Below are 23,309 nucleotides of genomic sequence, written 5' to 3'. Positions count from 1 at the left end.
CCCCCCCCCTCTCTCTCTCTCTCTCTCTCTCTCTATATATATATATATATATATATATATATATATATATATATATATATTCATATCTTGAGCTCATATCGCATAGCATATCGAACTCAGCTGGATTCTTCGAGGCCATGCGAGCTGCTGCTTGCATGTCCATGTTGGAGTCAACGTAGACTCGGAGGATACAAAGTGATGCCGAGCTACGCAAATAAGCAAAAGGAGGATATTTTGGTTTCTCTATCAGCACAATAACTGTTTTGATAATGGATGTTCTATGCTTTATCTGCGCTTTTTATCCATACCAACGTACCACTGGCAAGCGAATTCTATTAACCATATTTTATTCGCTTTTGAGAATTGAAAAATATCATTTTTAAAGGCACGTTGTGTACTTTGACGATTAAAGTGTATGATTATGTGAATCGATTGTCTTCAATTGTTGAGAAATTGGAGAGATTTAAAGGCAACGATACTGTTTAATTATTCGATTAAAATATCGAAGCCGATAATTGCGAGCGATGTGTCGTTAGTAATTGAAAGGTTTGTTTTATTCGAACATAGTTGTTTAAAAAACAAGTGCTGGAAGTAATGGTAAAAAAAAAAAAAAAAAAAATAAATAAATACTCATAATTCTTTATAGCATATATGTTTTCATTGCTTTATTGCTTTAATATGCAAGCTTCTCAAAAGCTTAAAGAAGATTCACGTTAAAGCCGTGATTTATCTAGAACTAAAATTTTACTTTCAAAATGATGAACACACACTGTCCTTCCAAAACCCTACAAAATATTTAATCGCAAATGACATAAAATTTTACAACATATTATAATACAAATCTCTCATAATTATCTTCTTCTTCTTCTTCTTGATGAAATATTCATCTTGATAGGGTCTCGTACTGCCATGTACGATTAGAATTTAATAATAAAAAATATCAAGTTATATATCGACACGAGCGTAATACATAAATTAGACGCTCTATTTTGTAATAAGAAACGCATGAAAATTTCACGCACAATGTCCATTACGTTACTTACCTCGCACAATGCTTACCTCGATTATTAAATCGTCGGGTGGCATACGGTCATTGGCTCCAAGCATAAGACAGCGACCATTTGCGCGAATCGCACGTAGCTTGGCATGTAGCAAGTTTATATTGACCGCGGAAGCTCCACAGAATAGATTAAGAAACACATTTCATTAATAATACGACAAATAGACTTTTGAAACAGTACACTTTAGGGCAAGTCTGGGCTTTCGGCGTCACTCAGTCCTATTTAGGTCAGGAATGCTTTTAATCGCCGGGTATGAGTAATCAGATCTCCATAAATCAGGATCTGATCCACATGACTGGATCATTTAAATAAATTGAAGTGCGGCAGAGGCATCTCTGCAACTGTCTTGTTGCAAGCCGAGCGCGATGCGGCTCTCGATCCTCGCTCGAGCATGACGGAAAATCAGGTAGTGGCGACGGTGACGGCGAATGGAGCCGCTGACCAACTAAGGATAATGTACTACTATCGCCTTTGTAATCGATAGATCTGATCCGGCTGACCCGTGTCACGTGACCTACGTCCAATACATTTTATTGGCTTTATTGCAGAAGACTGTTGTTTATCCCCGGGAAATTGTCGCGCGAATAAACTGTGAATGTGTGTGAGAGCAGCGCAGCTGGCCTTTACCATCGCGCTCACGCGTGGTTAAGGTCGGTCTGGCGTGTCTTAAGGTCGGTATGCCTATATTTGGTGGGGTGGTTGATATGTCTTGCAAGAGACAATCCTGAAGACTATACCGATTAATTTTCAAGTGAGATTACATTTGTCAGGATATATAATTAACGAATTTAGATAATAACGAATTCAGATTATCAATTAAGCAATTTTTGGGCCCATTGTTCCTTACATTTGACAATGCATGATCTTTCTAAGAGATACGACTTTTATAAAAAAATTTCACTTCCACCTCATTGTCACTTTAACGTAATAAATATTATGCTATGGTATAATAAATTATGATTTCTATGGGAACTTTTGCTAATGCGAGGCAGTGGCCGTATAATACGGATGTAAAAACTTTTGCGCAAAGTTATTTTCTTACTGCCTCCTCTTGGAAATGCTCCCTACGAGTAGGAAAACTTATGTATCAAGACTCAAAGTCCCAAGTTGCTTGCTTGCTCGTGCTAACTGTGAGAATACGTCTTGTGCGATTCGAAACGATGTTCCATTGCATTGTAGGGGATGCGCTTAAATATAAACCAGGAGAGCGCGAAAATTGGCAACTCCATGACTGTGGAGAATCGTGGTTGGTTAGGAGGCGAGCCAAGAAATGCGTCAGATGTTAGACATTCGTAGCCAAAGTGTAGGTCAACCCCAATAATGATCATACGAGTCGTAGGATTAAAAAGGCGGGAAAAGTCAGTTGTGCGAGTGAAAGCTCGATTACGGATATATAATGAGCGTCAATGACTGTGCAGGGGTGCAGTGAATTTGTAACGAAGTTTATCGGAGGCTTCGCGCAAGAAGACCGCCGAAAGACGGAGGACCGGGGACTCGTTTCGCCGCTGCTGTCGCTGCTGTAATTGTCTGGGGAATCCGGGGGTTCCTCCGGAAGTAGGGAGATCGATTCGGGTGACGCACGCGCACTGCGACGCGCCACGTGCTGTTACAACTGCAGCAGCAGCAGCAGCAGCAGCAGCAGCAAATTATTCGCGCATTTAGTCGTGAGACGCCAGTGTATTTGTGATATTTTCGCATATTTGCAATCTTATTTACATAGTTGCATACGAGCGATTAATTTTGACGTGATTTTCAACTTTTATCTCATTGTTAGCCCGTGAGAAATATTATCCTAATCGTCCCCTGCACTTTTCCATTTAACAAGCATTTGTTGCTTAAAATCATGAATACAAAGCTTTATAATTAGTATCAACTAATTATTATTGCTAAGGACACTATCATATCCATGATGATAAATTGTGCCTATACACATAAAGTGCATAAGAAAATAGGAAAAAAGAATAATTGCTTAGGTTGAAAAATTAATCTTGCCATTCTGTTGTCAATAGTCGATCGATACTATTACTGCAGCTAGTATTCTCATGATTAAATTTTTAAAGAAACGGGTAACGAGTGCTTATTATCATACACATGTACTGCATATAAATTTCCTTTGAAAAATATATTGACATTGTGTTGCAATATTAAAACACCATAATAGGAAGAAAAAAAACGTATAAAATTTTATTTTAAAGAGAAGGCGAAGATTCGTACATAATATTAACGTCATTTAAATATTTGTAAGCTTTACAGCAGAGTCTTATTAGAAATAAAAAATCAATATAATTTGTCATAATGTAGAATGGAAATTTAAAATTAATGGAATATGACGTGTTAGAAATCATGTACGTGCTCGAAGGTTGAATCTGACATGCACGCAAATCTATAATTGCGTGTAGATGAGTGGCAAAGCAAATACGAATATGGTTTTTGAGAAAATAGATTTAACAAAAATATAAATTTCCTTCTATATTAGTGACATTATTTATTATTCTTAGTCTGGATAGTATTTTTAATTTATTCTGAAAATACCTCGCTGCATAATTCTACAGTGTTCTACTATTTTCAGTCGAATGAATTTTTTAAGGGAATGCGCACGCTAAACATAATTGAAATGCTTCAAAAGTTTTTTGAATATTTATAAAAATATCATCTTTTATGTAAAATAATTGATTATTTTACGATGTTTTATTACAGAATTAAAAAAAAGAAAAAAGAAAAAAGAAAAACAGATAAAACGAAAGAAGAGAAAACAAGAGAAAACAAGTACGTTGTTTCCTATTGATTATAATGTAAAATTAGACTTTAATATAAAATTAAATGTGATTTATGTAAAGTAAAAAGAAATTTTATTAATGCCAAATCTACGTTCTATTAATGTTAATATATGCCAGTGTACATTTCTACTTGTTGGAAGCTATTCCAATAAATATGAATATTGTCGTATAAACAAAAAATACAATTGACCACACTGCCCGTTAATTCCTGCAATTTTATTGAAAATTGCAATCGTAAGAAGTTTACATTAATGTCAGTCTATTTACAAAAGTAAACATGGGGGCCTGGAGTGAGATGCAAATTTTAATTATATTGAATTTACCAGGCGGTAAGAAATACAATAAAATTTCCCTTATAAAGCAAACTCATAAATAATATTTTGCATTTATCCTTTTGCAGTCATCGCATATTTCGCCACGCTAAGGATAGAAATGCTGTTAATAAAAATAAAAATAGTCGAAGGATTTATTTAAGCTTGAAATAGATGCAGCAAGCTTGTTAGTTGGCTTTTGTTACATCTGAATGCTCTAATAAAGTTACTATTCCTGTTTTCAAAACAAAGTTACGTTGCATAATTCCATCTAATTTGTGCTATTATCGGAAGTCGTATGCGCGGGACACAAATGTACGTTTACTTAGATATCTCCAATACCATTTGAAGCGTCGTTTAGCCCTAGTGCACGTGCGCACTCTCGCGCCTTAGCTCCCCGCCCCCTTCCCCCATCCTATTCCTCCTCTCTTTCATTATTTGCGTACAACTATGCGCGAAATCACGCGAGTGACGTAATAGCCGGGGGTATTTAAGTCGTCGGGGTCGTAATAAACATCGCCGCTGTTTTAGAAAACAAACCCGAGGACTTTTTCACTGAAGAAGCTGACATTAAAAGAATTACAATGATCGCGTATCTTGTTCTGCAAATAATATATTGAATTATTAAGCTTATTTACGGGATTGATTGTCGAGCATTGGCGAATATAAATATATTTATTCGACAGCCCTTTATAAGATAATCCATACGGTAAAAGAGACGATAATTCAAATAATCGGAAACAATGGAGAACATTAACAATGTTTAATATGAAATAAATATAATATTGGCACTGTTTATAAACAATTTTAGTAAAACAATATTGTACTTGGGATAGTGTATTTAAGGCATTCAAGAAATAATTATTTAGTCGAATAAATGACTTTACAAAAGCACTTTGTTTCACTTGACTCGAGGACAATAGACGCGCTATTAAAGTTTATTAACAACAAAAAACACGAGCTCATGTGTACTTAAGCAATCAATAGCACAAATACACCTTGTTATATAATATCATTGTATAGAATATTAATTGCTATTAGCGATACGGGGGAGGGGTTGGAAGGAATTTAATTCAATGCTTCATTCGATGAACTAATCGAGCTACCTTTAAAAATATTGTATGTATTAAATGTAAAGTTGGCTGATGAATCGATACTACGATCATGATCGTGATTCCAGCGGTTAGAGAGAGTAAGAGAGAGGGGGAGAGAGAGAGAGAGAGAGAGAGAGCGAGAGAGAGAGAGAGAGAGAGATGCGCACGAGCATCACTCGCTATTCCTGCCCCGGCGAAAATATGCCCATTAATCGAAAATCTATCTTCTCTCTCAACAGGCGCAGCGAACTGCTGGGCTGCATGACTCTGCCGCTGCCACTTTCTCAGGATAAGGTGAGTTTTTTCGACCACTTTCCCTCTTGCCTCCCCACCTACCCAATCCCCCTCCACACACATCGTCCGAGGCCCTCAATCGCATGATAAACGACCGCAGCCACCCTCGCGTGCACGCCAAACGAGTGCCGAGTTCACGACGACCTTCAGCTATTTCGGGAACGCGTTCAACGAAGGAACTCGTGTGTATGATATCCTGTGTAACTGAGTCAGGATTACGAGGTTCGTGGGTGATGTATCGAGAGTGTGGCCCTTGGATTCATCTGTCTTAACCGCGAGAGAAATGAGATGAATGGCTGAAATCGATTCTCCATAATTTTCACTTGCTTTGTGTGCGTGTGTTTTTACGCAAGAATACAGCATTTCATATTTCGTTTACGACAGTACTCATACTTATGTAAATTTCAAGTGCACTCGTGCGAATGGAATTGGCATTATCGCCACGGACTGGAACTTTACTCGCAATAATATCAAATTATAAATAGCACTTGGCCTCATGGCATTTCGTAGACTCACGAGCAATAAATATTCCCTAATTATCCGAGGTAAAAATGAGTGAGCGAACGGTCTGTTCGCCCCACTGGACAATTAATTAAAATAATACATTACGATGCTGCATCGCTGCACTATAAGTGTGATAGCTCCTATTCACGTACCAGTGCACTTGCCGCTCTTACTATTATAATCCGTTTAAGAGACTGTAATAATGGGTGTGAGATAACGATTAGGTAACTGGATTACAATTAATAGGAAAGCGAATGGTCGTGTCGGCGATCGCTTATGAGCAATCGTTGCAAATCGCGTGCGTACGTTATTAGCGAAATGCTCTCGGGCGCCGCCGTTCTTCCCTTTCCCCTCCCGTGTCACCTCGTCGTCAAACCCCCCACCCCCCACCCCCCACCCCGTCAGTCCGGCTCGTTATATTTCAAGTGCACGCGGAATCCATCGTAAGACTTCGTCCGTCAAGGTCACGGCTAAGTGGATTTCCGAGCTTGTTCGGGGGTAAGTTCCGCACGAGTCGGTATTCGGCCGCCACTTGATGTAGAACCAGCCAAGCGATCGACGGCTCCCGGGTACTTACTTCCTTTCGCATCCTCGGCGAGATGATAATCGTTGCGATTTACTGTGTGGCGTTCCTCGTCGCGGGCGTGCTACTCAAGATCTTCATGATATTTTGAGACTATGCGGGTGGCCTAGGCGGCCTAGGCGGGTGGACGTTTTTTCATCGGCGCGAGTGATGGAGCTCCGGCAATAATCATTACCTACTCGCTTGCGCCATGTGAGCTCGACTCGAATATTGTGCGGTGATATCATCAATTTGTTCAGACTGTTAATCCGTTAATCCGTTAATCCGTTAATCCGTTAATTCGTTAATTCGTTAATTCGTTAATCCGTTGATACATCGGTGAGCGTGCATCGAGTGCTCAATTATACAATAGTTTCTTTTCTTTCGACGACGCTTCTTCTGCCTTGGATCGCGTGGCATTGGACGGACTAGACAGACGTATGATATTATTATTCATCCGATCGATTACACTCTTGGATTTATCCCGCCTCTCTATTAATACATGTCTTGTTCAATGTTAGTACTTGAAACGTTAATTTACAAAATTATCCAAGCACAAGACTTTTTCGGACCGAATAATCGATGATAAGCTACTTTTACTCGATCGAATAATTGATCGAAGTGCATCGAAGTGAAACAACTTTAGTTCGACAATAAGAGAAAGATCGGTATTAAGGTAAAGGCGAAGGAACGGTAAAGACTTATACACGAGATATAATTTTCGCGAAAAGCTTGGAAGTAGAAAAGTTAATTAAAGTCGTGTATCGGTGAGCCAGACGTTGATGTCGCGCGGACGTAACGGGCAAATCGAATTTTGCGGTATAAGACACGATCCTATCGACTTTCGTCGTATCGTGCCGTACTAACAGCACTTACCGAAAGTTACCCAAGGAAGGTCCAATGTCGATTACCGTAACCGGTAAAAAAAAAAGAAAAAAAAATGCCATCGAGTGTCGAGAGAAAAAACTCACGAGAAAGTCCCGCGATCGAGGGTATAGAGGCTGTCTAAGGATAAACTTGGACTAAGCGCATCGTTGACCTCTGTCGACCAGGAAGCATCATGGCACCCGCTGGATGCAGGCTCCGGCCGAAATACGAGTGCAGCCCAGGAGGTGGGGGCCGGGGGCCGAGGTTCGGTCGCCTCGCCACCCCTCTCCAAGGACACCGGCGACGAGGCTCCAGATAACAACAATAGCGCCGGTGGTGACGAGCTCGCCTACCTACGTCACCTCGAGCTCGAGCCCCTCGACCCGCTCACGGGGCTACCGCTCCACCCGGGATTTACGGCGAGAGGCGGTAGGACGCCCTGCACCGTCACCAGGAGGCTCGCTAGACCCGCCGCTAATGCTAATCAGGTATGATGTCCATCGAGTTTGCAGCATAAAATCTTGCTGTCCCTTTACTTTAAGAAACTATATTTAACGAGCATTGATTAAAATCTTGGTGGCGTGGATGATATAGAGGGGGTTGGGATTGATATTGCAGCAGAGGGGGAGTAAATAATTAAAAATGCCAGGATTTTTAAAGCGAATATCTCATTGGATAAACGTAATAAGGACGATATTAGTAAAATGATCGATTAGCTCGAAGGCTGAGGAGCCGTGTGAGCCAATAATGCCCAAGGACCTTCGTTTTTGCCAAAATCTAGTCATTATCATTTATCATGGAAGGCCAACGCTGCGCGTGCCAAGAAAGTTTTCATTAATCTCTCAGCTCGATCGTAGAACGCAGTCCCGAGCTGTCAAGCGCATCGGGGGTGGGGGAGGAACCGAGATCCAAGAGTTTCCGAGCGAGGATTAAACCGAGTGTGGTGATTGTCAACAGGTGCCGTGGGGCTTCTCGCTCTCATGGGGCAGACCGCCGCGAGTGGAGCGGGTCGATCCCGTGAGCCCGGCGGAGCGTTCGGGCCTGAGGCCGGGCGACTACGTCGTCTTTGTCGAGTCGACGAACGTGGTGACGCAGCCACGCGAGGATGTACTCGAGCTCATCCAGGCAGCGACGTGCCAGCTCGTCCTGGAGGTCTACCGGCGTAGCGGCCAGGGACAGAACCCGGGTACGGGCGCCGTCGCGGCACCTAGCCTACGTCGACCGAGCTCCATCAACTCGACGAGCCTCCAGTCGTCCCAGCACCGAGCCATCGCTTTCACCGCCGAGGTCGGTACCGGAGTACTCGTCTGATGTCCGCCGTCTCTCACGATCGAGGCGACCTATAGGCTAGGACCGCCGTACCTTTGTCCGGCTGCGAGTCCTCGGGACGAAGGTCCTGGGGCGGCGGCTCGTTTCCTTCTTCGCGAAATACACTATCTGGAGTTGGGACTTGCGAGTCCCACGGAATATAAACTCGGTGGAATATAAATTCGTTAGATTCGCGCGCGATCGGAGGTCAATCTTGGGCTTCATATAGTAACTAGGCGTCTATTCTGGCGATTAGTGCTGATTGTGGAGTACTCATTACCATTTTCTTTTGCTTTTCTTAATTTACATGTTTATTATCAATCATTCTATGCTTCATTTGTTTTATTTTTCGTAAAATTCATGATTACATCAATTGCATTTTAAATTTTCACCGAGTGGAAATTCCATATACTCGTAAGACCCGGGACACATGGTTCATTCGAATAATAATACATTTCGTCATTTATTGTAGAAACATTATTATTTATTTGCGAATTTGTTTGATCAGCTTCCAAGATCATAGCGATTTCTATCAACTACATTTACCCCTCAGCATGACACGTTACGAAAGCTCGCATTCAAAATCAAGTTTCCGCATCCAATATTGAGCACATTTTATTAATAGACGCAGATGGTTGAACGTACTTTCCATATTATAAATATACCTTTCGTTTTCTAAACGGTTGAATTGTTAAACGAAGAAAATTTATTAAGACTATCCTAGTAGTAAATTCGTACTTATGTACAGTTTTTTTTTATTTTTTTTTTTCTTTTTTTTATTTTTTTATTTTTTTTTTTTTTTTTTTTTCGTTCACGATCCTCTGTTATAACGAACTTAATTACATCTACACATGTAGAAAAATATATTTGCTTTAATCGTATAATGCGTAGCTAGTCGTTATTTTTTATGAAAAAGCATTTGTTCAAAAGCTATTGTTGTGAGTATGTAACGTCAACATTAATTAATAAAAATATTTCAATATATAATTAAGCTGAGGCTTGCGCATCATAATGGTTACTATTTTCGCATAGTTTGCTTTGATTGAGGCTATATTTGAGTCAGACGTTGAGTCAGTTACTATATTTTTAGTGAAAGTAGCATGTACACTTTTTGTACAAATGGCAGCTGTTTAGTCTTACATTGTACATTACGCTTTCTATTTTTTTCCTATATATATATATTTTTTTTTTTCTTTTTTTTTTTTTGTAATGTAATTTAGATTTAGATGTAATGTTTGTTCAATTCAATTTCTTAGTAATGAAATTATTTTATGTTAGACGTTGTGTTATATAAACAAAAGTCGAGAAGGAAAAAGTTTTTATATATGCGTGTATGCATCTATATGTATATGCATATGCATATGTATGTATATATATATGTATGTATGTATGTATGTATATATATATATATATTGAAAAACGTATTGTAAATGCGTTTTGAATTTCGTAATGTCGGGCATTCGATCAGAAAGCTACGTAATTTGCTCGAAAATGTCGCTTATAAACGAATCAAGTGCGTGTACATATTGGTAAATTAAAATAATCTTATAATGAGAATAGGGGAATTATTTATGTTGAAAAAAATATTCGTATTGCAAATACGACACTGAACTGATTTTTGAGAATAAGAATATTTCATAGATGAATATTGTCAGTATAATCTACTTCGCAATTGTAAATATACACGTGGACGACATGCAATTCGTTGATAATGATTTCCTTGAAATGAAATGAAAAGACCAAGTAAATACCAATGATTGCTAGAATGAGGCTTCACTGTGTTACGTAAAAAAGTCCACCTTCATCCCTTTGTATTAATTCCAACTAACATTCATCACCAACTGCCATTGTCGATTTATCCCAACACTCCAACACACCTACGAATCCCGTGCTCGTCTTGTATTAAACCAGAGCTTATTACTATTAACTATTAGCTTATTAATTAGTTAAATAATTGATTATTTTATTATTATTATTTTTATTTAGTTATTTTAATTATTATTTTGCCTTACGAAGTTATATAATTTATGCGTTTTTATGTTACGTTATGTATTTGCCTACTGAACCTCGGTGTATAATACGATTTATGCGATAACTGTGTAATTGTGCGTGTAATGTTTGTATACATAAATGTATAGATTACAGATTGCATTATTGCACACTGTAAGCTCAACTATTTTGTTGACAACAAATTTTTGTTTTTAATTTAAAACATTGTTATTGTTATTATTTTATTTAACCCACTTATTTTCCATTCACACACTATCCATCATCATTCAATGTTTTACAGCTACTGATATATATGATTAGGGAAAGTTCATTAGTACCAATGCTGATTACAAAGAGTAAATAATATTTTAAATTCGAAATATTTAAATTAATAATACTCTCGTATGTCAAAGTTGCAAAGTTGCAAAGAACGATATTCATACGAGTTAATTTCATCATTCATCGTTTACATGGTAGAATTCGTAACCGTTATATTTCTTTTAATTTACATGAATTTTCGATTTTCCGATAATTTACGTTTACTCCACATTTAATATATAATTTTTCTTTTTTTTCTTTTCGATATTTATCATAAATTTCACTAATATTCTATATTAATATTAACAGTACGACTAGTATTAAAAGTAATTTATTCGAATGTACCATTAAAATATTCTAAAAATTCAACTAACAATTTCCACGTGTGGTGAATACTTGTAAATATGGTGAATTGAAATGTGAAAGATAAAAAAATATATCGAAAAATTTTAGGTTACAAAAAAAGAAAATTCCATTTATTATTAACGATCAGCTTACAAGAATAAAGACGCTGGTATAAACTGGCAATAAACGGGCAATTTAAACAAATTTTCTTTTCTTCTTAAAATGAAAGTTTCATCGTAAAATAAAAGCAAGTCCACCGTTAACGCGCTTTTAGAAAAATTATTTAACAGTTTAACATCAATACGTTCTGAAATTAATTCCCGCAACGCGTATCCTCGATTTATTTCACAATACAGCCAAGGTCATGATTAATAATAAAAATGTATTCAAAGTAATTATGAAATTGCACGGCATTGCTCATTGCCAGAACTCTTAAAAGTTTATGGTAATAATTAATCGCTCGACAGAGGCTTCGCCTCGCGAAACTATAACCTCGCCAACGCCTTAAATTTCCCATTAATAAACTCTCGTCCACATTTACCATATGTTCATCCATACGCAACTCAAAGACGGAAAGTCCCCTATACGATCATTCCAGTCACAAACCCATGAATTTCAAATCGCTGCGGCCACTCAGCCAGACATCGAGCAACGAGCAATTAGCCTTAGCCGACCCTCGGAGCGCGAAGCCACAACAAATCCCCTGCCGCCCGTTATCAGTCGAGGTAAACATGAACGAAAAACGCAGGCCTTCCCCAACCTGGCGGTTGACGCGACGCCGGAGGAGGAGCTGATCGTACGGGAGGCGCGCTATTGGGCTTGCATGAGGAGTGGCCAAAAGCGCTTCTCCGGGCCGTTAGGTGAGCGCCGAGACGTCCTCTCGGCCACCGACCACATGATCCTCTTCCAGAACCTCGACGAGCTTATTAAGCTCTCGGAAGAGGTCCGCGAGGAGGGCGGTATACCCGAGAGCTACCTGAACCGGATACCCCGCATCATCGCTGCCTACCGTAGGTATTTTAGCGGATTGCAGCGCGCCTGTTGCCTCCTAGTGGCTCTGCGCAAGAACGCGGCCTTTGCGAAAATCGTATGCGAGCCGGCCGTACCCAGGAGGCGGAGACCCGACCTCACTGGCCTGCTCCTGCAGCCCCTTGAGCACTACAGGTAAGATTGCGGGATGGGTTATAAAGAGGTGGTCGACGAGCTCGGGAGCTTTCTCGAAAGTGACCGTAAGATACTTCGCGAGCACGCAGTGTTCACGGTGATGCTTGCATTTGTCGTTCCTGGAGCACCGACTCTTCGTCGCAGCCGTATGCGAGGAGCGCAAATTTACGAGGCAGTTATTTGCTCGATAATAATAATAATAATAATAATAATGATGATGATGATGATGATGATGATGATGATGATGATGATGATGATGATAATGATGATGATGATAATAATAATAATAATAATAATAATAATAATAATAATAACTCGCTCGTGATATTCAATAATGACAACGAAGTTAAGTAAATTTAGCTAAATATATTCCCATTATTGTTTTATTTGTAAATATGTCGTTTAAAACGAGATGCAATATTATATTCATTTTCATAATGAAATTAACTAATTACGCAGTAGTAATTTTACGAATATAATAAAGAATTTTTAATCCAAACCAACTTAACTTACTGCGTTAAGAGAGCAAGTGAGTGAGAGAGACAGAGAGAGAGAGAGAGAGAGAGAGAGAATTGGTATTATTTTTTAATAAATCAAATTTTATAATAATAATACGATATTTATATGAAAAAAATGTCTATGCTTCACGACATCTATTCTTTGTATAGTCAAGTATCAATTTCTTCGATTAATATATCACAATATAAAATTTCAATGAGAAATGTTTAAATACGATATTCAATGCTCAATTCAAAGAAATTATTCCTATGTTGGCGATAATGCATTTAATAAATTCTCATATTCATAAATGAATTAATTTCCAATATTCAATTTAAATTAATAACATCCCCTACCACTTGCAACTAATATAATTATTATCCATATTGTATTTGTAATACTTTACCAATGTTTAGTAAATAAATGGATAAATGAATATAAAGATAAATTTGTTGAAATTCCAATAAATTCCATATATACTCTATTTACATTGAGAAGAAACGTAAAAACATTATTGTTTAAATAATTTGACATTTTACATACTTAACAAACGGATAATGAATTTATTCCGTTATTTCAAATAAATGAATTACCTAATATTCATTAAAAACATATTTATCTAAAATGTTTATATTAATAAGCCTTTTATAAATGTTATTATTCTTAAATTGTTGATTGAAATATTAAATTATTTGACTATTCCATAATTCTTAAAGTTGAATTTGATTGATTATGAATTTAATATGACAGATGATGGCGTGTAAGTGAATTTCTTATTTTAATAACGGATTTTAAAAGTAAACTAATACTAAAAATAAAAACAAATAAATACGGTTGGATTATAGTAATCCATTAAAATTCGCGTGTAAAAATTAAATAAATAATCGTTGATATAATTAACCATTAATTTAAAAAGTAAAAACTTTTAATACACTAGTCTAACGATGAAGAATAGCATTGAATCTCAAATACATAAAGCTAAAGAAACATATCGTAACTCAAAGAAATATAGAATAAATTTTGTGTTCTATGGTTGTCTTGCAGTTTTGATAAACCAGTAATGAAATAATCGAAACTGTTTGAATTACTAAATAATGAACTAATAATGAACAACTGTTTGAATTACTTAATAGTCAAAGGAGGTCAGCATTCATTTGTACCGATTAAACTCCAGTCGCAAAGCCTCATTCAACAGACTTCCCGTATCGGTGCAAAGCACAATGTCACAGATAAAACAATAAAGCATGTAAATAGAAAATCATTTCAAATGATGTAATCATAATTGCTCGCATTCCACTAGCTCGTAGTATCGGTCACCACGAACAATATCGTGCAATTATCGACCGATACCCCGCTAATCTTATCAAAACCCTTCAACTTCGACGATGCTTCCCGCTATACACGGATGCCACAAAATCCATCTCCGTACCTTGCACGTCCTTCGAGTCCTCGTAGCCCCGAGGAAGGAGCTACCCGACCGCGTATTTCAATGCTACGCGCTCGACACCACCTCGACAATAACTACCAGGTCCACCAGGTCCAATTAAAGACCGCCTTTGCTTCTATCCTCCTAGGGAAATGACACGACTGCTGTCTCAGGCCTGCCCGCGTAACTGCCAAGGTGTGCGTGACCTCGCCCACGGCTACAGAGAGGCGACGGCGAACGCTGCGGTGATGGAGCCGCCGCGCGACAACGGCAGGCCGCTACTAAGCTTACAGGAGGTCGAGAGCAGGCTCGTCTTCGCGAGGTGCAAGCCCTTCGCCCTCGCCATCCCCGGCAGACAATGGTGAGGGATCATGACACGCCCGATATCCTTGCCCCCTACCCGGCTGTTCGCTCGTGAATTTAATCGACCGACAGGGCCGCGTTAAGCGAGGGCCAATGCCCTTAAATAATCGATTTGGATCTCTCGATCTCGTGCTAGTCCGTCATTTATAGCTAAACAGCGTTATTGTGTGTATGTGTGAAGCTGGCGTTAAGGTTGTTTGACTTTTATCGAAAAATCGGCGTATAAATTAAATAGTCGTTATGCTCTCAGAGTTATTTGAGCTTCACGAAAATTACCTTTCTTGCTGATTGCTTCGTTTATTAATTGATTGTACATTTAAGTGAAATTGAAGAATGAATTATTAGCCGATCGACAATTGAAAAAAGTGTCGGTAAAACATACTATTTAAATTGTACGTCGATTGGTGTATTATTGTACTGAGAATTGCATGAAGCGATGAATGGTAGAATAGTTTAAAAAACTAACGTAGTGAAAATACAATAATTATATACAATTGTAGAGTAGGTATTATATATATATATATATATATATATATATATATATATATATATATATAGTAGTATAAACTAGCTGACGTAAACTAATAGTTCCAAAAGTCGTCGCAAATAGTTTTTTTAGTTTTTTTTTTTTTTTTTAATCCATCGATATAACACACATATATGATAAATTATTAGAGTATATTTTGAAAGTTGTAGTTGAAAATTAATTAGTTGTATGCTGTCATAACATTAGCTAAAGACGAATAAAAGTACAAGTTGCCTAAACTTTGTAGACTTTTAATACTTCACTACTCAACTCCTCTTATATACTTAATACATTCATCGGTTTTCATTTTTCATTTTTCGCGCACATTAGAGTAAGTGAGATAAAGAGTATCGTTTTAGATTATTCAAGGCCAGTTAAAATTGAAAAATGAAAAAGCACGTGAATTCTAGGATAATGATTTTGACGAGCTAGCGCTAAAGAAATTTCAATGACTCGTAATGTCGATGGTGGGTTATTGAAAAAACGATACGGCCAGTTGAAGATATGATGGGAGCCGATAGAGATGTTGAGAAGGGTGAGAAGGACAGGACGGTGTCGGGTTGATTTCAGGCTGTTCGGCGGGGCGCTGGCGAAGGTCGAAGGTCGGGCTCGGGTCCAGGCGACGTGGGCCCTCCTGCTGAGCGACCTCCTCGTGTTCGCCCGTGTCTCACGCGACCGAGTCCTCTTCGTCACGGAGGAGCCCCTGCGGCTGGCCTGCATCGCCGAGGCCTGCTTCACGGTGCGCAAGCACCCGACGGAGTTCCGGCTGCAGGTGACGACTCAGGTAGGCCGACGATCGCCTCAACGACGGTTATCCCAAGGTCGCGGGTATCCAGCCCTTAGTTTTAATCGACCGTACGAGGTTGCCGCGCCATTATTATCGGGCAAGTTGAATAAAAATTTAGTCTGACCGTTGCGGCGGGCTGCAATCGCGTTTTTTAAAGGAAAATACCGCGAGTAAGGCTCGCTTTCGAGGATTTACGAGTACGCGAGAGATATTTTATAACGTGTCTTCGCACATCCTCAATTGCTGCTGAGGTTGATCATAGCAATTTTCCTTATTTGATTAGAATGATAATTAAAAGTACGGGACGAGGCCGTTTGGGTATTGTCAACTTCAACCACTCGTCAGACTAAAATTTTTTATTCATAACACAAAGTTTTGCGATATTATTACAGAATTATGCAAGAGAAAAAATATATAAGGATTATTTATATTTTCAATTATTCGAACTAAATACTATAATAAAAAGCAATGAATTAGAAAATTCTCATGTCGTTATTGGGTTTCTAAGAATTTGATAGACTTAACGATTTAAGGCAGAGAATAAACATTGTTTCAAAACTATGAACTGACGAGTTGAAAAATAAATTATATAATTCTTGTATGTCTTTTGGGCATTTATAAAGTTATAAACACAATTTTACACGAATGGAAACAAGCGCGCGCACGCGCCTATACGACAAAGTACTATTAACAAACTTTCATATACTCTATTATTAGAATATTATCTTAGATTATGCTTCTTGCCGCTTTAAATACTAAAGGAAGTATTAGGAATTACTGATTATATGTTGAAAATGATTAATGTTAGTTATTTGCATACGCTCGCATATCGAAGACAATTATTGCACTTGTATTGCGTATAAAAATTAATAAATTATTGTGAAAATGATAAATATTAAATTTAAACTGTTTCTAATTGAAATAAAAGTGTATTAAACTGTTTTCGATTAACTTAATGACAGATAAATGTATGCCATTTTATGGTGATCAATATATCTTTTTTTCTATAATGATGTTCTTGTTTTTTTTTTTTTTTGTAATTGGGTAATAAAATTTATAGCAATACTATATAACCATTATTTTTATCATTTTAAGCTGTGCGAATATCCTTATATATTCTAATATTATTTTTATAAATTGCTTTTTTCAAATTTATTCTTTAAAATAGAATAGTTTTTAAAATCATTGCTTATTTTAGAATCGTAATTTTAGGAATTGAAAACATTTGCAAAGTTTACTCTACTATTTATTTATATTATTTTAGGCGATAATGTCGTAATTTGAACTGTATAAAATAAAACTTATTATTTATGGATGATTGAAACCAAACGATGACAAAAGATACTTTTTATTCGAGTAAATCTTATGATGTTTTATGAAGTATGTAACATTTGATACGTAAGCTAATAGAAATAACAATTGACTTTTTTTTTCCAATTTACTGCATCTATTTTATAAATAGAGAAACAATTGAAAATAACACAATGGCATAAATACTTTATTATATGCAGTAAATAATATAATTTTTTTGTCTATACTGCTGAGGTAGTTTCAAAGATTGATTGAACAATGTACTGAGTTGAATTTAAAAAAAGGATACATTTATCTCTTGATAGACTCCCTTGCAATGTTTTGTAAAAAAAAGTTTTGAAATGTGAAAAAAAAACCTATATACTAGATGGAAAATACATAAATAACTTGATCTTGACAGAAAATATATTCCATTCAATTTATGGAAATGTTTTTTTTTTATCTTCCGAGGGTTCAAATTATAATGTAAAGATTCACGCGAATTTCAATGTTTTTTTTTTTTTTTTTTTTTTATCGTTTATTGTACTAAATCACAAAGGAATAAAAAAAATGACCGATTTACAAAAATTTATTGAATTATATTTATATTTCAGTTTCTTTTTTCAAGCAACTTTTTAGGTATTACGAAATTTAATTATATAGCTTTATATGCACAGTATTAAACTCACATAAAACATAATTTTGGCCGTTTTGAATTTATGATCTGATTCAAAATGATTTTGATTTTTAAACAGCGGGGAATTAGAATATACACTTTAAAAATAATGATGAAATAGTATACAGATTTTACATTGATTTATTAGTGACAATGTACGTTTGTAGTACTCTACAAGTTGGCATGTAGAATGACGTAAGAGGTAATGGGAAAAAATTGTTAAAGTTACTAATGAAAAATTACTAATAAAACTAGGAATGAAGCCATAATATAAATCATGTTCTTTCATATTATTTTATTATTTTTGTCTTCTAATAAGCTTTGTCTCAATGTATATGAAAATTGATACAATTATAAATATAGTTTTTACATGAATATGCAATATTAAAATATTTTTAAATGTTTGTGCTTAAAATAAAACAATATTTGTTTTTCGAAAATGCAGCTTGACGACGTTGAATAGTTGATATTCATATATCCATTCCCCGTGTCAATCGTACCCTATCTCTCTCTTCTCTCTTCTCTCTTCTCTCTCTCTCTCTCTTCTCTCTCTCTCTCTCTCTCTCTCTCTCTCTATCTATCTATCTATCTATCTATCTATCTATCTATCTATCTATCTATCTATCTATCTATCTATCTATCTATCTATCTATCTATCTATCTATCTATCTATCTATCTATCTATCTATCTATCTATCTCTCTTCGACTTCTTACTCTTCTTCTTCTCTACACTCTGCATTTCCCTTACTATTTTCCTCTAATATTTATAACCACATACGAGGATAATTAATTTACTTCATTGTTACATTAATATATGAATTAGATATTATCGTACGTATTAAGCTCACTGTATTATTGAATTATATCAAGTTATTAAATATACGAGATAATTTACGTGAATATTCCCATGCCCCATGACAATATATTGAAAATTGTAATTCATGTCCGCGGCTAAACACTAGATCTACTTTCTCTTCCAACTTTCTTATAGCAATTATCTTATTGAATTAATGAGTCGTAATACATTGTATGTGCGAAAGCTGCAGCAGATCAAGAATTCCATGCTCTCCGAATGCTCCTGTTTCCGCTCATTGGTCAACTGCACCGTATCCTATTCTGTAACGTTCTGCTGTAGCTTGAGCCAAGAGCCTTCCAACTCCATCGGCAAAATTCACGCCCAAGCCGCCCTGGAGAGTTTCGCCCTCGCAGCCCTTGTTCAACATTAAGTAAGACCTCTCAAGATCCTGTTTTGTCGCTTGCAGCCGAGCGCGCAGACCGGGAATTCCGTAGGCAGTACGACGGAGCTTGTCCAGTGCACGGGTATAGTAGGGGGTGGTGGTGGTGGAAGTGGCAGCGGCAGTGGCAGCGGTGGCGGCGGCGGCGGAGGCGGCGGCGGCGGCAGCAGCGGTGGTGGCGTTGGGGGCGGCTGCAGCCCTCATAGCAGACCGAGACGACGGGTTCTGATATTGCGGGCGCCCAGCCCCGAGCTCAAGGCCGTCTGGCACAACCTTCTGCAACGACAAATGTAAATCGCCAAGAAGGAGACTTATACGCATCTCCTCGTTCTTGCATCTGCAGTATCAGTTTAATGCACATGCATTTTACACATGGAGCAACCGCTTTTTCTCGTCGTGCGTTTGCCTCGCACACGTATCACTAATCCGGCCGCTTAGGCAATCTCGTCTCACTCGTTGTTGCATTAAGATGTGCACCTTTTCCAATGCTAACTGCTCGATTCGAGTTGTCGACTTAACAGTGACTAATCGTATTGAGTTTAATTATAAGAAATACCGATCGATCTTGCTTATTATGACTTGATGCACAAATGCTGGACAGTGTGGGCATGTTTCAACTCTACTCTCATCGAAATCGATCGAGGCATTTGTATTGGACGACGCCTTCCGGGCGAAACGCGTGCAATCAAATAACTTTTCTACCGTAAAGTTGAAGCATCGAATGAGCCTTGAAATAACGTTTAAAAACATATTATTTTGTTTGTTTGTTTGTTTGTTTGTTTGTTTGTGTGCGTGTGCGCGCGTGTGTTAGTTTCGTAGAATATAACAATGCATTTTGTAGTGTTAAGATTATTAGTTTGGAGCACGTTGATAATTACAATGAATTTAACTAGTATTTATTTATTCAAATATATAGCAATTGTTATGCATAATATAACTTTTTAATTTATAAGATGTGTACGAGGGTGTACACCGTGTGTGTCTGTGTACGCGTAAGTTTGTCTTTAGTGTAGAGCAATATTACTTTAAACCAATGCATGATTTTATTACTTTTTTCTATTCGTTTTTTCCCTTTTTTCTTTCTTTTTTTTTTTTTTTTTTTTTTTTTTTTATCAAGAGTAGACCATGATATTTAAACATATTACATATTAAATTCCTAAATACATAATTGCCACAATAATTTAACGATATGAATAGAGTTTGTCTAAGATGAAAAGTATTGAATGTTTCAACGATGTAACGCGTAATGAAAATAATGAGCAGACTGAAGTAGTTTTTTCATCATAAATAGAATGGCCGGAAAATATAAAATAAAAAAATAAAATTAATAGTTCTCGATAGCACGTACACGAACATTGAAAAATTGACTTTTTACCTTCAGCACGCACTATTTTTCCTTAGAAGCATAAATTAAAGTGCATAATGAAAGGCAGCGTTGTGATTTTCATCTTTCAATAGCCATCAAACTATTGACACTCCAATACCAAACTTTTACGCGAATTGTTATGAAAACCAAGAGAAACCAAAACAAATACAAAAAAAAAAAACAAATAAAAAAAGGAAAAAAAAAAGTACAAGACTGACTAAAATGTTCTTTAAAATGTAAAGTAAATGTAAAAAATGAGAAAGTAGAAAAATCGCCAGGACTCCGGTAAGTCGAGCAGCAATCTAGCGGCTGCGGCGATTCTTTGCAATTGTCAGCGCACGCATTATTGGAGGTCTAGCGAGTCCGCGCCTAATCATCTAATTTTGCGACAATTTAGCGTCAGCAACGCACGCAAGGATGCCGAGCACGAGCGCACGTTATTTAATTGGCCGAAAGCTTGAATGTCATGGCTGAGCTAACGGAGCATGCCAGCAGTTGCTAACGTAGAAAAAACAAATATAAAAGAAAGAAAAAAAAAGAAAAACGAAAAGAAAAGCAGTGCCAGCCGTGAACAAAGCGATACAAACGGCTGGAATTTCCCACCAGAAATCTGGTCTATTACAGAATATACGTGAATACGATTTCCGGCAATGGCGAAGACGCGATACCGGGTATCGACAGTCCCGACGACGAGGAGAGTCCGACCATCCTGACCAATCATCTAGGCAAGCGTGACGCGCAGCACGAAATCGTCGACAGTCCCGAGGTACGTTTGTCACTACTCGTCCACTCATCGTCACGATTGTTGGATGAATATTTTGCAATCTATGCTTTGGTTAGTTGGGAAGTGCGAGGTTTCGGGCCCCATTGAAGGTACTCGCTTGCTGTTTATTAACATCGAGTTCTCATTCCATTAGAATCTCGCTACCCACGTCACGTAGGTGAAAGAGACAACGCTTTATTTAAGAAGATTTCGCGCAATTCCACCCCAATAATTCTTTACAACACCCTTTACCCACCCCCACTCACAATTCGCACGATGCAAGAATTTTTTAATTCTTTACTAATGTAAAATATATAAGATCCTTACGGGAAAACGTTTTCAGTGCTATTTGATTAACTTTTTCTCAAGCTGTCGATTAACTGTCGATCGTTTTATTAAATTCGTACGACTAAATTTACATTGTATTGATTAAAATTCAATAAATATTTTATCGATTCATCTTTTCAAATTCCGTCTGACAAATAATCTTTAAATGAAAAGCCTCAAGAAATTTGATAACCTTCATTTGACTGTAGTTGCAAAGCATTCGACAAGTAATACTTTGACAAAATATTTTATCGTAATGAAAATTTGATGCTTTATCTTAGCATATATATATATATATATATATATAACATTGCACTATAACAATATGTCATAATGAACCAGAGCTATTATGATTTTACAATTAAATTCTTCCATTACAAGAAAATTGCTCATAAATTTAAAAGTGCTTCAGCTTTTTAATAGAGCGAGATAGAGTCTAAGAAATTTTAAATTACCTATGGAAAGAATTTAAAACTGTTATTAAATTTAATTGCAATTTTACGTACACATATAAGCCGATTCAGGCATAAACAATACAAAGCGTAATATCGAAAAAAAAAAAAATTAAATTAAATTTACATTAAATTAAATTAATATTTTCAATTTCTTTTTATGACTTATTTTTCCATACCAACTTAAAAGTTTCACAATAATAATTTATCGAGATATTTCCGCGTAACGATACAAGACTCTGTTCGTGTAGTGGTCTTCAATCGAAATTATTATTTGTATTTATATACCCAGGTAATTAAGCTAAATGAAAATTCATTGATTTATAAAATCCTACGGTCAATAACATTTTATATAATCACAATTACTAAACTTGATCAAAGAAAATTTCATATTTTGCTTAAGGCTCGTCAAAGCACCAAACAATAATTATTGTGATAAAATAGTAGCGCGAAGATCGCAGTATTGATACCGCATTGAAATACATAGTAAGAGAAACAGAATCGAGCTGCTCAACATTGAAAGCGTAACGCCATTTAAAAAATCATCCCACTGCTCAGCATTGTAGATCGACGCAGCAACTGCAAGTGGATAAAGGCAGGTCGGGCGAGAGTTTGGACTCGATGCTGGAGAGGTCTAATCAGCAGCAGGACAATCATTTGGCTCAGTGGGTGCGCAATTCGCATCAAATACCACCCCCGGATCACGAAGTGCCCATCGAGGAATGGACACCGGAGGAACTCGCCGCCAGAACCCCTAAAGAAACTGCAGCTTGCAATGTATCCGAAGGTCAGTCAATTATCTTTGGCTCTGTGGCCGTTATTAAGTCGGTCTCGCAGTCCCCGGCTCGTTCGAATTCAAATGAACGCCTAGTGATTTGACTTTACGATTACTTTCGCGCTCTTTATCAATCTAATTAGATTACAGTCATTAAACGATGGCGGTGAGTGGGCTCGGTATTGAACAATTTATTACGATAAGTTTTAATTATTTTACGCGTGGACGGG

At 37.1% G+C, this 23,309-nt stretch overlaps 1 protein-coding gene across 1 annotated transcript in view; it reads left to right on the top strand.

Moving 5' to 3' along the window:
- Window positions 1-23,309, top strand: part of PsGEF (Protostome-specific GEF) — a 40,987-nt gene that overhangs the window by 9,649 nt on the left and 8,029 nt on the right. The window contains exons 6-14 of the mRNA XM_011505127.1: window positions 5,483-5,537; window positions 7,656-7,958; window positions 8,428-8,757; window positions 12,179-12,594; window positions 14,667-14,879; window positions 15,978-16,191; window positions 19,424-19,686; window positions 21,387-21,597; window positions 22,854-23,091. Of these exons, the coding sequence (XP_011503429.1) occupies window positions 5,483-5,537; window positions 7,656-7,958; window positions 8,428-8,757; window positions 12,179-12,594; window positions 14,667-14,879; window positions 15,978-16,191; window positions 19,424-19,686; window positions 21,387-21,597; window positions 22,854-23,091 (2,243 nt within the window). The remainder of the gene's footprint in view (window positions 1-5,482; window positions 5,538-7,655; window positions 7,959-8,427; window positions 8,758-12,178; window positions 12,595-14,666; window positions 14,880-15,977; window positions 16,192-19,423; window positions 19,687-21,386; window positions 21,598-22,853; window positions 23,092-23,309) is intronic.

Source organism: Ceratosolen solmsi, unplaced genomic scaffold (genome assembly GCF_000503995.2).
Source record: "Ceratosolen solmsi marchali unplaced genomic scaffold, CerSol_1.0 scaffold16, whole genome shotgun sequence".
Taxonomy (NCBI): domain Eukaryota; kingdom Metazoa; phylum Arthropoda; class Insecta; order Hymenoptera; family Agaonidae; genus Ceratosolen; species Ceratosolen solmsi.
Note: the sequence above shows the minus strand (reverse complement) of the source record. Positions and strands in the feature narration are given on the sequence as shown.